Here is a 16,969-nt window from a genome sequence, read left to right on the forward strand (position 1 = left end):
CAGCTGGCCCATTTAGCCAATGACCACATTTGGTGGCCTGCTTCTTTGCAATGTACTGCATGAGGGAAAGCCACTCTCAGTGCTTTAAATCCAGTCCCAGCAGCACCAGGTAATAAGTGAACTTCTTCTCAGCCAACTCTTTACACCAGGGCATAAGCATTAAGAGATAGTGTAGGCTTCATAAAGCAGCTGTAGATCCCTCCAGCACTGTGTCTATACTCCCTTAATGGGAAGAAGAAACCACTGGGGAGTGGGAGTCATCCAAAACCAAGCCAGGTCCATTTGTGTACCCATTTCTCCTGGCTGACCCTAAATGGTGCCAGGAGCTGGCCCAGATCAGGACATTTGCTTTATGGATGTCTGATGTGTTGTGACATGACCTGGCATAGACAATCCCATGGTGTCAGTAACCTCCCAAGCCTCTGTGAGCATGAGAGGTCCAAGAAGAAGCCCAAGCTGCATTCAGTCTCCAATATCTGCTTTGTTTTCTCTTTCCTCACTTTTGAAAACCAGTCCGAGGGAGGTGATCAGCTGCAGTTGCCTTGTTTAAATCAAAGAGAAATGAAGCTGTGAGAAGTGTCTCCAGGACACCTTGGAGACTGGCCAAGCAAGACAAACCATTTAATGTGAAGAGGCAAGGGATGTTTGAAAAAAGATATTGGAAAACTGTAATTATGAGCAGGAAATAAAGTGGTATGAGGAGAAGGAAACATCTGATTGCCCAGGAAAGCAGAGATGTCCAGAGGCTCATGACTGCACCACTCACCCCATAGGACTACTGTGCAAAACCAGGCGACACATAACCCTGAGTTTATTTTTGTAAAATAAAAGTGTGTTAATGTTGTATATAATTGTAGTTCATAATTCACCTGGAAGCAGTAAGCCTTTGAGAAAGGCAGAAAGAAGGGTGGGAATTTCAATTTCCCCGTGTCAGACTGGATGGGCAGGTTGAGCCCCATCCCATGGCCTTTCAGCATGACCCTAAACTCCCTGTGGCCTTTAGCAAGTCCCACCTTCTCCTTCACTCGACCATTCCCTGGGCAGGTTAAGAGGAGCCATCCCAGACTGTATGGTAAGAAGAAAACAGTCTTCAAAACCAGGCTTCTCCCTGCAAAATGCCACCCCCAGGTCCTCAAGGTGTTTCGAGCTGCTGCCAGGAGAGGTGTGGAAAGCCAACAAGTTGGTGGCCACATGGACCCAGCTGAGATGGGTCCTAGCTGATAGCAACTCCTCTGAGCGCTCATCATGGGACAGCATGGCAGCCCCTGGGAAGGGTCACAGCAGCTCCGATGGCATGAACATCTCTCCTGACTTTTGAAATATTTGCCAAAGAAACAGCAGAAGCAACAGGCTCTGCCTTCCACATGAGTGAGGAAAATTGCTGTCATGTTGCAACCAGGTAGGAAACATGGTGTCTAAAAATGACACTTCTCAGCTGTGGTGTGGATCAGTTGGCCACGTCATTGCTGCCCATGCTACTGGCTTGGCAGGGATCTCTCCCCAACATTTTGGTGCTGACATTTTGGGCTCCCAGTCCTTTGCCTGGCGACCTCTGCCGTGCCTTGGTAATGTGAGCATCCATGGGTGCAAGCTGAAATTCCTCTCACCATAACAAGCCCCCGATAGACATGCCCAAGACTTGTATAAATGATCACGCTTCTGCCCCATATAGACAAAAAATATTTTCATTAAAGAATGTACATTGCATCTTCAAGGAGGCACTGGGACTTGCCTTTCCTCCTCCAAACACCCTTGGTGGGAATATAACGGCCAAATGAGGATTCATGGTGGAGCGGGATTACTGGGGAGTTGGCTAGGAAATCAGTGGGTTTTATTAAAAGTTTTCTGCACAATTTGGTAAGGTTGAGCTCAGATTTCCCTGGTTTCAGGGTCGTCTCATTGCTACTGGTAGCATGGGTAGAAGAAGGATTCTCCTTACCCGCAATGTCCCAGGTGCTGAGGAGGGACAAGCAGAGCTTTTTGCTAAAATCTTTTTAGCTTAAAAAAAAAAAAAAATTCATAAATGTTGGCAATGATACAAGTGCCATTTTCAGACTGACATTTCCAGCCTCTCTTCTTGAAATGATGTTCTGTATCGAAATGTACTTCGGCAAGAAAAACATTCAGGTATTGTATCATGGCAAGAAAAATATTCCCTTGGAAAAGAAACAAAATGTTCCTCACTGAGCAAAACAGTGGGCACAGCGTCATGCCAAAGAAAGTGTTTATGTATTTCCAAGTGAGGACACGGTGTCACGCAATGGGTGTTTTTTCTGAGAAACACCCCATATTTTCACATTTTCCTGGTGTCACAGTGCTGGGGTGCACTTTGCAAGGAAGGTTGCAGGATACCGATGTCTGCAGAGCCCCGGGTGGGCTGGGGAGCTCACAGGGTTCCCGGCTGTGCAGGTGCTGCAGCCTCTGGCCCTTAGAAGTCCAGGACACACAGAGCAACTTGAACTCCAGCTCCTGCATCAGCCCAGGAGAGATGAGACCATCCAGGGGAGCAAAGCGTTTGCAACCATCAGAAAAAACCTTCATTCCTAAATTGCATTGACAAAAATAATCACTGTACACGAGAAAACAGAGACCTAATGAAACGCACAACCCACAAGTTCATTTGCCACCCTGGTATGAAAATCCTTATTTAGGTGGGACCTTGCCAAGGGGCACAAGTCATTGAACTCCCACAGCTGTGCAGAGCAAACAGCATTTCAGAGCTTTAAAAAAGGGGAGGAAAGAAACTTAGCCATATCTTCATGGCTACGGGGGATGCACTTCCAGGAAGGTTTGCTCATGTTGATTTGATTTAGGACATCTCTGCTTGCAAAGCCCTGTGCCCCAAATGATCCTTCCTGATGCAAACCAGCCCATGGCTGGACTGGAGCGAAAGTGTCTGTATGGGCAAAAGGGGACACACTGTAAACACAGTGCTAAGAAATGACTGATAGCCCGATTATCACTTTAACAGTGTCATAGTTCTCACTATTTAATTAGTAAAGAAAAAGCTCATTGATAATATTTATTTATAAAAAGAGAAACCTCTCCTAGCATCTCCCTGCTCACACTGCCAGTGTCCCTTCAGCGAAGACACCAGTGGCCTCCGTCAGAAATATGGGGTTGTCATATTCAAGTGGCCACCACCACCTGACCCAGAGTGTGAGGTCAGTTCAAAGCCTGTGTTTTGTCATGGCAAAAAAAAAATATATATATATATATATATATTTATTTATGGGGCTGCAGTAACTTTGGACCAGCTTTATTGTGACCCAGTTCTGGATGTCCCCACAAACCAGCCTCCCTGTCCTTGCCTCCTCTTGTGATGTCCAAGACTGTGTGTTACCCAGGGTCCAGCATTTGGCCAGCCCTTCCCAGGGCTGTGGCGTTTGGCCCAGCAAGGTTGGGAGGTTTTCCCAAGGAGGGGGATTTAGGAAGAAAGGCTTCGGGTTGGCCATCAGAGGAAATGCCAGACTACTCATTACTGCCTCGTCCTACCAAGCCAGTCTGCATGTGGCTGCACCATCTCTGGTGATACGGTGATGCATGGGGCATATCTCCACCCTACAGACCTGCCACTTCTGTGGATTTGGTGTGCAAATCACCCGATGTCCCCAGCACATGGCTCAGGGTCATCGGGTGGCCTGTCCCTATCCCACAGCTGGGCTGGCATTGCAGTTGCAGTGCCCTGCAGAATTCATGCTCCTCTGCCTCCTTCAGCTCCCCAAACCCACCCAGGACATCTCCTCTTGGGCATCTGCCCTCGAGCCCTGTCTCTGCCTTCCCTGTATGCTGCAATGTTGGGTTCCCACTGGGACAATGGAAATGCTTCCAGGAGCTTTTCTCCAATTCAGAGTGTAACAGCATCCCCTCCTAGGGACCATTGCCATTAATAACTCAAAGTGGTAATTATTTGCCAAAACCAAGAGGACAAAGCCTCCTCCATCTTGTGGTTGGTCCCCTAGAGAGCCCAGACCTGCATTTTATTGACCCACTCCAGCTGTCAACCAGGGCATTAGAGAAGAGGAGGGTGCATTGCTGTGAGCTGGTGAATCCCTTGGCAGGCATGTTAAGTTGACATCAAGTCTGAGGAGACACTAAGCAGTAGTAATTGCATGAAGATTGTTTTTATAGCTGTGAATCAGCAGCACAGTGAGGGTCTGGAGGCAGCAGTAGGTGACCAAATGGACCTGGGGGACCTGGAACCTGAGACCTGCCTGAGAACATAAGGAATTTCTCTTTCTGCCTCGTTATTCCCAGACACCAAATAAATGGGACAACACCTTCATTTTTCCTTTCACAACCAGTGCCATCACTTAAAATAGGACTTCACCTCCCTATGTGCAGAATTTCTTGGCAGCTTTTGACTCCAAGCTTGGTGAGGAGTGCACGTATCCCAAAGCCAAGTTTGGGGGACAAATTTGGCCACCTGGTTTCATGGTCAAGGTGCAGCCAAAGGATAGGGGAGGAGTCTCTCGGGAGGGGTGATTTGGCTCAAGACCCTTCACCATAAACCATGCTCATGGCATAGGCCAAAGCAGCAGCTCACCAGGGAGCCAGGTGACTTAATTCAGATTTGCAAAGCAACTGGAAGACTTGAGAAGTGAAAACCAATATTGTGGGCAAGTATATAAGATCAAGCTGTTCAGTTCTCTTCTAGGTATATTAAATGCAGCTTGAATTTCCCATCAGTGCTCTGGGAGCTTAGGTATAATGGGAAATTGATAACTTGATTTTTTTTTAATACATCTAGCCTTAAATGTTTACTATTGATTGGCCATCTGAACCACTTTGACAGGGCCAAAATATTACCGGAATGCATCCTCGGTGTTTCCTTGGAAATGTCATGTCACTCTAATTGAGTTTCTTGAAATTATTTGATTGCAGGGTGGGGGAGACTTTTAGGGCTGAACTATTTGCTGGTGAGCCAGCTGCTTTCCAGGCGCAGGGAGCTGGGACTGCTCCAAACAGGGAGAAGCCAGAAGATTCCTGAACACACACTGGAAAAAGGCCTTAGAAAGCAAAGAACATTGCTACGAGTAGTCAGCCCCGAGCATGTGAAAAGCTGGGGCTTTAATGCACATAAAAACAGCTTCACAAATCCTTATGGAATTTGCAAAGGGCAGTTTTGGAGCACAAGTGATCCCATCACTCTTCTCATACAGATCACACAGCTCCAGAGCTGAGCCCGTGGAGCTGTATCTATGAATATACCTGCACCTATAGCTTGAGCACATCAGCCCCTTTGCAGGAGGGAGTTTCTTGTACATCCAGCCAGCAAAGTCTTGCAAGGAGGTGCAGAGACGAGAAACTTGCCTCATTGCGGCATCCGATGTCCACAGGCAGTTCCTTAGCAACCCTTACAAAAGAAAATGGATCACGAGAGATGAAGAGGCTGGGCCAGCGTAATTTAGTAATTTGATAATAGTACTGTCCCTGAAATGGCCACCAGCACTGACAGCTGGGCCCTGAGCATCTTGCAGCGTCCTCTGGCTGTGCCCAGCAGATTGGAGCAGACAGGCTGTTTGGGAGGGAGCTAACAAAAGCCCCTGTCTTCTCTCCTGCCAGAGTCAAAAGGAACAGAAAAGTTCATCGTCACGTCACCATCCTGAATTGCGCTCAGCTAGGTTAATTAATTACACAGTATTTTTAGAGCAGGAGTAATTTAGGCTCTGGAGATGCTGTCGAGGCAAATGGCCATGAGTTAATGCAGGACTGGACCTGAGCACCACCAAGTCCATCTTGCAAAAGCCTCCACCACATCCTCGGGCTTGGGCTCTGTGGGAGCTGATGGAAGTTTGCATGCCATCCGCAGCACGTACCCTTTGGGGTGATATCTATAGCTTTTCAGAGCAATAGTAATCACTACATCACGGTGTTGGTATATACAGCTTCTTGCCAGTGTTGCTGGGAGGCTGCTGGAGAACACTATTCCCTGCCCACTGCAAAGGCAGAATTGCAACCCAACAGCCACAGCACTCTTGAGAAGGAGGGAAAATGTTGAAAAAGCCTGAAAAACCTTCTGTGTCATGAAGGCAGCTCTGCTAGTCTGAGCTGGGACAAGTAGGAGCAAAAATCAGGATGGATTTTCCCCTGACATCATTGCCGTGTGGATTAGGAAGAAAGTCAAGGAGAAATTCTCCCCATCTGGGAGCCAGTGCTCCTGCGGGAGCTGCCTCAGGCTGTCCATTCTGCCCTATTTTGCACCCCAAACCACCCTAGTAAATCCCATTTTATCCCCCAGGCTTCCTCTGGACAGCTCCTGGCCCATCCCCTGCCTTGGGCATCCCTCAGCCCAGCACCCTGAGTCCCACTGGTGAGCCCTGCATCCCCCACGTGTGTCCCACCCTGAAACCACGCCGAGCACCTCCCCATTGATCGTGAAGCCAAGGGGCCAACCCACAGCCATGATCCCAGTGGCAAAGCAATGCTGGAGGAGCACTATAACCCATCTGTAGGGAGGAAACCATCACATTTCTTGACCAGTGTTTCTCCCACCCACCTTGTCCACCTGCTGCAGCCTCACCAGTGGGAGCAATCCCTGTTTATGGAGGCAGGAAAAAGGAGAAGCATCTCTTTTTATACTTCACTCTGTGGGGTATAAATAGATTTTATGTCGATCCACTGTCAGGATAAACACCCTGAGGCCAGTGCTGCTCCTGCACATGGATCCAAGATCCTGATGCTGCTTTTAGATTTTTTTCTTGATTTTAGATGTTTCCTTCCAACCGGAGATATGATGCCCATGTAACTGCAGGCACATACCATGTGTACAGGTAGGTGCAAACACCTCTTTGGAGAAGGGGTAGGAGGTGCAACAGAGAGATAGCAGATAAAAACATTGAAGCAAATACTTGGGGAAGACAATTTGGAGTATTTAATATTATTTTTTCTTCACCATTGCTTTTTAATTTCTTTGGAGGGAAAGCATCAAGAACCAAGTTTTATTCCATGCCTGAAGGCTGTCAGGGGTGAAGTTGGTCTTTGGGTTTGGCCCAAGTGATTCTTGGAGAAGCATATGTAGCAATCTGTAAAATAGCCCCAGCCCATTTTATCCCAAAGAGGCTTTCTGATGTTACATTTGCACCAAAAGCTCAAAGCAGAGCTAATTAATTGCCAGGAACATGAAACACTGAAGGTGGGGTGGGTAACTGTTCCTTACAGGCAGCCAAGTGCTTTGCACATGACCAAGGCTGTAAATCCCCTGTGACCCTGCAGCAGCACCAAGAGACTCGGGGCCCAAGAAGGTGAAAAAAGGGCAAGAAAGGTAAAACAATAATTCAGCCCCTGCAGAACTAACAAACTCCATGTCCCTAGCCCTTCTCTTCCCTCTGCTGAGGTCCCAGCAAAAAGTGACAGGGATTTCCAGGCCCTCAGTGCCTGCTATATGGCTACCTTGGAGACACACAGGGACTTGCCGCTGCTGAGCTGTTGGAAGGAGTGAAAATCACGCCTAAAATGGGGTTATGGGGAAGAGAAACCCACCAAAAATCAACTTCATGGGAGAGGAAGGGCCATTTGCTGTAGGGTTACAGAGAGATGGGAGATGGGCAATCTCATATCACAGAGAGGTCCTCCTCCCTCGGCAGCCTTGAAAATGCAAATTGAGTCTTAGAGATTATTAAAGAAGGGACAAAGCAAACCAGAAAACTCCCTTCTGCCCCTCTGTGGACCTACAGTGCATCCATGTCCGACTCGTCTGTGCAATTCTGGTGCTGGAAGCAATAAACGGGACCTCACATCTCATTGCTTTGCCTCCTCGGGCCAGACAAAACTTCTGTGCTGGTAATTGGGGCATGCTTTTTGCTTTCAAGGCACAAGTCACTGTGTCTTATTTTTCCCAGTAGTGGAATGGTTATAGTGATGAAACTTTAATAAGATCCTCTTCAGCTGCCCACATTTGAGCTTTAAACAATGATTCACAGAAGAAAATTGAGCTCGGCGAGAGCAAAAGAGGCTGCAAGAGGTGGGAAGGTGTCCTGCTCCCAAAGAGATGGACGCACAAGGGAGACGTGTGAAGATGCTCGTGACAAAGCCTGCATTTTTCATAAGTTTGGCAATTTTCAGCAAAACTTTTGGGAGTTTGAGTCCCCTCTGCCACTATCCATCTCCCATGGGTGCTCCAGGCCGTTGGTAGCAGAGCTCCCTCCTTCTTCAGGGTCAGCTGGGGTTATTTTCATACCGTGACATTTTCAGTTTTGCAGCAAAATCTCCTCTCCAATCCCCTGTGAAAGCAAAGACTGAACCAGGGATCTGCAAGCCACAGTAGCCAGCCAGTGACAGCTAAAACAGTCTGGTTTGCTTTTAAAGCAGACTGAGGGATGAACCAGGCAGTTTGACTTCTTTCATATTTCTTTCTTAGGCGCTGCTTTCTCTTTCCTATTTTCTCCTAATAAAATCATCGTGAAGACTCCATGTCTGGCATGTGGATTTGCCTCCTGCAAGGACATCGTCCTGCACCAACTCTTCCCAACAGTAAAACGTTTAATGGCTAAATAAAACATATAAATACACCCTAGTATCTACTCGGGAGATGGAGATGGGTTTCACCGCCTGGCTCCAGCAGTGATCTGCTGAATGACGGGAAACGTGTTCACCTCCATGCTCCAGCTTCTCTTTCAGATAGTTTTTGTCATCTGCAGGGAAAAAATAAAGAGTCACATTTACATGGGTCATTCTGGCAGCAGAATTGACTTTTGAGGAGGACGTATGTGTATACACCATTCCTTCAAATGTAGGGTGTGTTTAGGCTTGCTTTGATTGCTTTTTACCTTTGCAGCCACAGGGATGATCTGTCTTGAGTCTGGCTGCCCAGGGAAGCAGTTTGTTAAACATTAAGTCCCTCTCTGCCTTTAGTCTGCTCTTGTGCCTTAGTCCCCTGAGACCTTTGAGATCCACTGCCACCCAATTCAGCCAAGTGGGGTGAGGTTCAACCCCAAGTGTGAATGCAGACCCATGGTAGAGGTGGGTAACTGCCCTTGTCAACCTCCTGTGCGAGGCTGCAGCTGTAGCTGCAGACACTGAAGAGCCTATCAGGGTCCTACAGAACCTCCTGGCATGTGGGTCAGCCCTTTCCCAGCATCCCCAAGACATCTCATTGCAGCCACCAGCCAGGAAGGGCTGAACACTCCACTTCCAACCATTCAGAGCATACGCAACCCATGGGAACAGACTGAAGCAGCTGCAATGGATAAAAACTACCTGCTCACACCTTCTCCCCGCATCACACACACTCTCTTCTCAACCCCAGGAAAGCTTCAGTGAGAGAGGACCACCACCCCACCACAAGGGATGGGATGGTTGCAAAGGTGGATGCAGCTAAATAGACCTTATCCCTTCCCAACCTACAGTCTTCATGTAGTTTAATTCACTTTGGAGGTTCATTGAAAGAAGTTAAAGACCTCATCTCCTCTTGGAGACAGTGGGCTTTAGGATGGCTTAAATAATCTACTTTGACATCACATCTTTTCCTAAACTACATTCCCTTCCCCAGGTATCTGAATCACACGTTCCCCATGATTTTGGCAATAGCAGGGCTTCAGGTTTGGCCTGGAGACCTGAAACTCCTGGACGTGACCAGGGACACCAGGTCCTTGCATCAGAGGGGTGCACCAGGCCTTGATCTCTGGGTACCAGCTTTGTCCTACCTTTGCGGCCAGGGATGCCAGACCCATGCCCCTTGCCAGAAGCAATAACCTTTCCACATCTTTTACATTCCCTGGCTGATGTCCTCTGAGCAGGTGACAACTGAGTCCAAAATGCCACCGGAGGTATTTTCAGTGGCTCCCTTGGCCCTTTTAAAGTGCTCCTCAACCCCAACAGGATGTGATGCCAGGGCACAGAATGGACACATGCCTCACTGGTAGGCAGAGAAGGACCCGCTTTCTGAGTGCCCACACACCTTTCATGAAGCACCTGTTGGCCAGGTCAGCACCCAGAGCTTCCATCCCACATGTATTTATGTGTTCAACCCCCTTCTTCTATCCCCAGACCAACAAAATCAGGGGACGTGAGTCCCTAACCTGCTCTGAAGCATGCAGGGCTGTCAGTGGTCTGAACCAAACAGGGTCCAAGGGTCTCCTGAGCTTCCTGCAAGGACCACAGTCAACATCTGCAGCCCTCAGGGAGCAAAAGGATGCAAAACCCATCTCTCCAAGGAGGAATGATGGGAGAGAAATACTATCAAAGCCCTCACTGTCCACCCTAGGCACAAAGCTTCATGAAGTGGGTATCACACTACTTCCATGGGTAGTCAAACCTGGATTGAGTCAAACCTAGGTGGAGATTAGCATCACCCAAGGAAGTGCATATATTTGAAAAAGCTGGTTAGATACCTCCTGCCAAGCTTCAGACCTTGCCCTGCGATGTCCCCTAGTCCACCAACACTAATTAAGCTACCGGGTAATGGCGCTGGCTCAAGCCCTTCTTAATCCATGGAGGTCAAGGAAAGGCAGGACACAAACCAAGCAGGGGGAATCCAAAGGTTGCTGAGAATCAGCACTCACGCATCCACAACAAGCACAAAGGGAAATAATTTTTAATGGACCTCCGCTGCGGGGAACAGGTTGGAAATAGCTCTCATCTATCACTGCTTCCTCACTGCAGAGCAAGAGCTGAAGGGCTTCATCAGCTCCAGGGACCACGCAGCCCTTAGAGAAAGCTCTTCCCTCTGCAATAAATGAGCCCACAAGCGTTTGCCAGAGGGAGAGGAGAGAAGACTGCAGGCTAGATGGTGATTTCCCTTGCTCTTGCTGGGAAGAAGTCCCACTAATGGAGTTTCCCACCCGGCTCTTTGCGTTGAAGTCTGCAAGCAGGTTTGCTTGCCCAAAAATACTTCAACAGGCTCCAAAGATTTGGATAACCAAACCGCCCTCCAGGACTCAGCGAAGAAGAGGAAAAGAAAATATCAGTCCAGGAGATGAAAACTTCAAATGAAAATGAAAGAGGAGTGAATTGCTGGAGCAGTCGATCCGGACGTGTCTCAGCCAACAGCTGGAGGTGATTAAGGTTGAAAACGCTCTACCCAGGACTGAAGCCAAAGGGGAGCTCTCAACATTACTGGCCACTGCCTCTCGGGCAGTGGCCAGCAACTTCACAGGCTGGGTGAGAAGCTCAAAGATGCTCATCTAAGAATATCCACAGTCATGGCTCCTCTTCTTCAAAGGAACAGGTGTGACCATTGCTGGTGCATGGCCCGGGAGCAAGAACATCTCCCCATCCTAACTCAGAGCCTAACCAGGGTCGCAACTGGCTGCTGTTACCTTTTGTGGGGTTGTTCAGAGGATTTTCCCCACTTTTGGCAGGATTTGTCCCTTCCCAGGGATACCTGCAACCCACCAGCTCTTTGCTAGAGGAAGGTGGCAATGGCATTTCCAAGCAGGTTTCAGAGGAGCTCTGATAAGCAGGCCAGGCCAAGCAGGGTCCTGGGGCCACCAGGAGCCCCCAGCCCAGCCACAAATCTGTGGTGTCCATTGTCCACCAGCAACCTGACTCCTTTGGGTGTCTCAGCTTGGGATCCCATGGAGAAATGCCTGTTTCCAGCAGGGAAATCTCCATCCCCATCCTTTTTGTAGCACTTCTGGGCTACTAGACGTGCCCAGAAGGAACCCTCTCTCTGACCACACCAGGACCAGAGTGGTCCTGGGAACTAAGATTTGGGGTTTGAGTTCCTGGCTGCTCTCTTGGAGCAATTTGAGTTAATTTTGCTGGACCTCAGTGGGTTTGGGAAGCTTGAAGGGGTTTTTTTCAAGACACACTTTATCCCTACCTCCGTTCTGCACCTGGGACAGTGCTACCATATCCTGGAAAGACTTTCCCAAAATTTCAATCTTCCAGGAGTTTTCCTGCTTACATGAGAGGACAAAAGCACCCAGAGATGGGAAACCAGACAGAGGGCAGAGCACTGTGAGTGAGGCAAGCCTGTCCCTGCTGCAGATGGGATTTAGGAGCACTGGCCCAGGGCAAAACCCTGCCAAGGTGCTGCACCAGCCCCACTCTTCAAATAGAAACATGTTAATTGGGATAACACTGTTAATCAATGCTGAAAACCCCAACAGGCATCCTTAGGGGACATGAAAACCTTTGCATTTAAAATATTCTTGCACCAAGTGCCTGGCTACCTGGAGAAGCAGGGGAAAAACCTGTCTGCATGACCCTGCAAAGTCCCGGCGTTGGCGACAGCCCCATTTTCAGGTGACTCTCACCAGGCTGTTGGGTTCAGACGTCTTTTTCCCCCCGCCCCTCCTTTTTTTCTTTCTGAATGGGGAGAGGCACCGCAGCCCCATGACGTTGCCAGCTCCCTCTGATTTCATTTTAATGAAATCATGCCCAAATGAAGGCTCCACGTCTGGAGTTACGACTCCAACCCCGTGATCGCTCATTTTTATATATACACGAGGGAGGGGAAAAGCGTTTCCATAGAGAGAAAAAATATCACAGTCCTCTTAATAACAATAAAAGAAAAGCGAGGGTGCTGAAGTTCAGGGGAACGCGCCTGATGCCTCTCTCCTCGGAGTGAGACCGCAGCAACCCCTTCCCATCCCGACCAACGAGGACTACGAGGTGAGTGCCTGGATTTCATTTATTAACCAGCAGACGGCTTCATTTGCACAAACTTTAAATATTTCAGTGCTTTCCTTGGGAGATCAGGTTCCACGTTTCTCTGCAAGAAAAAAAAAAAAAAAAAAAGGCAGGAGAGGGATTAGCAGTTCAAAATATTGTGTTAAAAGGCTCCCCCCACACTCCCTCTGAAGGAAAGAAATCTCTTTTTTATTATTATACCAATTTGGGGAGGCAGATGAGGCTGGGCAGCATGGGAAGGGTTTGGAAATCTTGGGAAATCAAAAAGTAGGGATACAAATCACTGCTGTGGTTAAAGGGATGGGGAGGAGAGGAGGGCACAGCCCCATCCCCACCGGCTCAGCTTCAATTTTGGAGCCCTGGGAATCAGCATCGTCAGGAGAGATTCATTAGGAAAGCGGAGGCGGCATGAGGCAGAAAGAGTTTTAAAAGTCTACGGGTCTCATCCACAGTATTATTTTATTTGAGACTTACTTTTTGACGGAGAAAAATTAGCTTAATCCAGCTCTTCTGCTGCCAAGGAGCCCGTGATAACCAGCAAATAGCTTTGTCCCCAGTTTGCAGAGCTGCCTTGCCAGAGCGATTGACTTTTCTCTTTTAAAGGCGAGAGGCAGATCTTCAGCCGATACAAATGGTCCTGCCGTGGCTCTCGGCACCATCTCAATATAATGCCTGCAATTTCTCACGGGTATCGGGGCAATTTCCACCAGCAGGAATGGCACCTGCAGGTCACCCTCCAGCAGCCGCAGATTTAACTCTGACTCCTCAGATCTGCCGCAGGTGGTTTTTCTTCTTTTCCTGCTTTTTCTGGGAGGGGAGGAAAACCCAATTCCAGGTTGCTTTCTGGACCAAAAAAAACTTTCTGGCATGCCAGGACACAAAACCCCCACGCAAAAAAAAAAAAAATTAAAAAAAAAATCAGCTTTTGTTTTCCACCAGCACAGCTGGATGCTGTATTTTTTTGCTGCTTTGCCTTGATTTTTGCTTTTTTTGTCAGGATATCGACCCCACAGCCAAAGACCAGGAATCCAGGTGCTGGGTGCGGATGTGTTTCAGCCACATTTCCCCCTTGCTGTGCCTTTCCCCTCACTCAGCCGAGGTCCCCCAAGAGTTTTGCTAAACAGAAAAAGCCCGAGCTGGCCATGGGGCCAAGCCACCCATTTCAGACAGTCATGAAACAGATTTTTGAGGAGAGGCAAAGTGGAGATGCTGCTCTGCAGCTCTGGAGAGGGCAGTGGCAGCTCGAAACAGCTCAGCACTCTCTCACCAGCTGTGCCGGCTCTGCGAGGGCTTTCAAAGATTTTCCCATTCTCCATCCAGCAGCGTGGGGCCAAACAGTGTCCCCCAGGAGAGCACAGGCTGCGGGCAGCGGTGAGAAATTTAGATTTCTAAATTCATACCCCCAGCCCCCCCATCCTGCTAGCAGGGGCTGCAATGAGTTTGCTGTGGGGGTGCTGCTTCCTCTGCGGCTGAAAGGCAGCTGCAAAGGGGGAGATTTTGGGGCAGAAGAAAGATGTTTGTCCTCTTAAGCTTTTGCAAGCAAAAACTGAGTCCCAGGATTTAAAGGAATGATTCAGGGCTAAAGGAAGGAGAGTTTTGAGCCCCGAATTGCCCTCACATGGGAGTTGTGTGCCTCAGAAGGATTTTCCATCCCCATCCTATAGTGACAACTTTGCTGGCACTGCCTGGGTCATGCCACGGCTGGTGCACATTCCTCCTCTCTCGTCTGGATGCAGGGCAGAGTTGAGGGGACAGTTGTTGCCTGGGGGAGCTCTGTGGGGTTTTGTGCAGGGGCAAGTGAGGCAAAGAAGTGGAAATTGAGCAGCTCCCTCAAATCCTGCCTGTACAATTTACCCAAATCTCCCCCTCTGAGGGACAACAAAGGGCAGAGTTAAGGTGACCCAAGTTTCAGGGACAGTGGCTCAGTGGCAGAAGAGCAGGTCCAGGGTGAGAGCTCCTGGGGACAAGGGGGTTGATCTGGTTCTGGATCAGTCTGAGGACATCTCCCCCACCCAGCAGCCCCTCGTGCAGCGAGGCACAGCCTCCATCCTCAGCGGTAGCCCCAAGACACAGACATCCATGGAGACTCGCAGGAGCCATCCCGCTCTGCAAGAGTTTCCCAGGGGACTCCCCCAGCCTCCTTAGCCCCTCCACGCTCCCAAACCCATGGAAAATAAATTAGCAGCTCACGACCCCAAATCAACGCTTTAACCCCAGTCCCAGGTGGGGTCCCGCACCCCTGGAGACTGTCCCCCAGCCAGAGCTTGCCGTATGATGCATTTGCCACAAGATGGGGCCCGAAGGTTGGGAATGCCAGCTTGCCTCCAAGTACCTGGAGGGTCCTTCTGCCCTCGGGGCTGGCCCTGGGGACACTTGTCTGACCTCGACATGGGCAAAGACCCCCACCGGGAGATCCCTTGTGGCCTTTTTGGTGGTCTTTTTGAGCGGTCGGGTGGGTGTACAGAGAAATGTGTCGCTTCCCAGAGACAGGACTCAGAGACCGGGAGGTTCTGCAGACCATGAGGGTTATCCCAAGGTTTTCAGCCCCCCGCAAGACCCCAGAATGCCTGTATTTCAAGCAGGGAAGTATGCTGTTGTGCTGAGATTTTGTAGGTGCCCCCAGATCCCCAGGCAAGGCTGTCCATAAGGGGACTGCGCCCCAAATGTGCCATCAGATGGGGCAGCCTGTCCTGAACCCAGAGTGGAGGGGGGTCCTGGGGATGGAGCCATGAGGTAATGGGCAACCCTGCAGCATCCAATGTCAGGGCTGGAGAGGGAACATGGGGCCATCACACTGGATGGGTGGCAGATCACCCCTCCAGCACTGGGGCTGATTTTCCCCCACTCTCCATGCCCTTTTCAGACAGAGTTGTGTGAGAAGGTGGACAGGCAATTTCTGGCTTCAAAGAGAACAGAAACATCTCTGGTGGCTTCAGGCTGACCAGAGAGGAGCTGAAAGGAAAACCCACCTTTACAGCAGCTGGTGGTACCCATGGTTACTCTGTGGAGGTGTTAGCAAGGTGGAGAGGGCTGCATGGGGGCTGCAACAGGATTTCCCCAGGCAAGGAGGTACCCACAGTAGAAACCAGCTCTCCTGCAGCAAGCACTTGTGTTTCAGCAAAGGAATGGCCAAATTCTCCCCTTCATGGAGGCTGCAGTCTTGCCAAGCACCTTGGACATCCCACCTCCCATCCAGCACCCCAAAAACAAGGGCTGGGGGGATGCACCTCGCAGCAGGAGGCCCCAAGACAACTCATTCCCACCTGCCCTAACAATTAGATCGGACCTGGGGGTGGACCTGGGAGGTGAAGCCAAGAGCGCAGGACCTGGAAGATGAACCCAGGTCCATGGGATGTGGGAGGGTGGGGGGATGATGATGCTCTGCCCCAGGGCCCACAGGAAGCTCATGCCCATCTCTGCCTCCCCCTCACTCTTTCCACTGGGCAGGCCACCACAATGCCCCACGCCAGGCTGCTGCTTCTCCTCGCCCTCCTCTGTGCTGCAGAGACTGGCCGAGCTTTCCGCCTCTACAACACCGCCTCCATCTTCAGCTGCCTCAACGCGGCCCTCGCTGAAGCCCAAAAGAGCCACCCAGAGGAAAATGCCATCTTGGACAAGCGTGGCTTTGATTCCCCATCACCGGAGGAGGCGTCTGAGGAGGAAGAGGGGGAGGACACAGTGGATGAAGAGATGGGGAAAAGGACGTTCCCAGGGGAAGGCCATTACAAATATGTGTCCCAGGCACAGGTGAAAGGGAAGACATACCAAAACCGGGCCAAGAGCGATCGCCGCACCAAGGTCACCCTCTCCCTTGACGTCCCCACCAACATCATGAACATCCTCTTCAACATCGCCAAAGCCAAGAACTTGCGGGCAAAGGCTGCTGCCAATGCGCATCTCATGGCCCAAATCGGGCGGCGGAAGTGACCCCCTGCGGGGCAGGGGGGACTTGGAGCAGGGCTGGCTGTGTGGGGCCATCACCCAGCCCCAGCCTGCCAGCCAGAGAGGACTAACGGCTGTGTATGATATAAGTGTTGTATATTTTTGACCCATAGAGTTACCTAACTTTCATATCTCTTCTCCCTCCTCCTCTCCTTCCCAATCTCCTCCATCACCCCCGCCCCTGACATTTCCATGCGCGGGGAAGAGGCTTGTGTCTGCAGAAGGGCAAGGGGGCATGATGCCTCGGGAAGGTCCCTAATTAAAGCTACGATCTCTTGAGTTTCCAATGCTTTGTTCTCCCATCGCCTCCACAGGGTGCTCGGTCAGGTCTGTCTGGACCCATTCCCTTTCCAAAACCTCCCTCCAACTCAACCTCAAGGCCCTGTTCCCATCACGATCCAGACTCTACTCCCTCCCAAGTGCCCATGCACAAGCTGTCCCTACAAACAAG

At 50.0% G+C, this 16,969-nt stretch overlaps 2 protein-coding genes across 2 annotated transcripts in view; both read left to right on the forward strand.

The window, feature by feature from the left end:
* The window catches only part of LOC141923865 (uncharacterized), a 104,230-nt gene extending 103,703 nt beyond the window's left edge, over positions 1-527 (forward strand). Inside the window, exon 88 of the mRNA XM_074825507.1 lies at positions 514-527. Within this exon, the coding sequence (XP_074681608.1) occupies positions 514-527 (14 nt within the window). The remainder of the gene's footprint in view (positions 1-513) is intronic.
* A 15,505-nt stretch (positions 528-16,032) lies between these two features.
* On the forward strand, positions 16,033-16,503 carry UCN3 (urocortin 3). The gene has a single exon (XM_074825509.1). It carries the CDS (start codon positions 16,033-16,035, stop codon positions 16,501-16,503), a length of 471 nt encoding a protein of 156 aa, XP_074681610.1.
* Positions 16,504-16,969: the final 466 nt, after the last annotated feature.

The sequence above is a fragment of the Strix aluco genome, chromosome 5 (genome assembly GCF_031877795.1).
Source record: "Strix aluco isolate bStrAlu1 chromosome 5, bStrAlu1.hap1, whole genome shotgun sequence".
NCBI classification, from domain to species: domain Eukaryota; kingdom Metazoa; phylum Chordata; class Aves; order Strigiformes; family Strigidae; genus Strix; species Strix aluco.

Excerpts from the sequence above, each read along its gene's own strand:
- UCN3 (XM_074825509.1), top strand. The coding sequence starts at position 16,033 with ATGCCCCACGCCAGGCTGCTGCTTCTCCTCGCCCTCCTCTGTGCTGCA.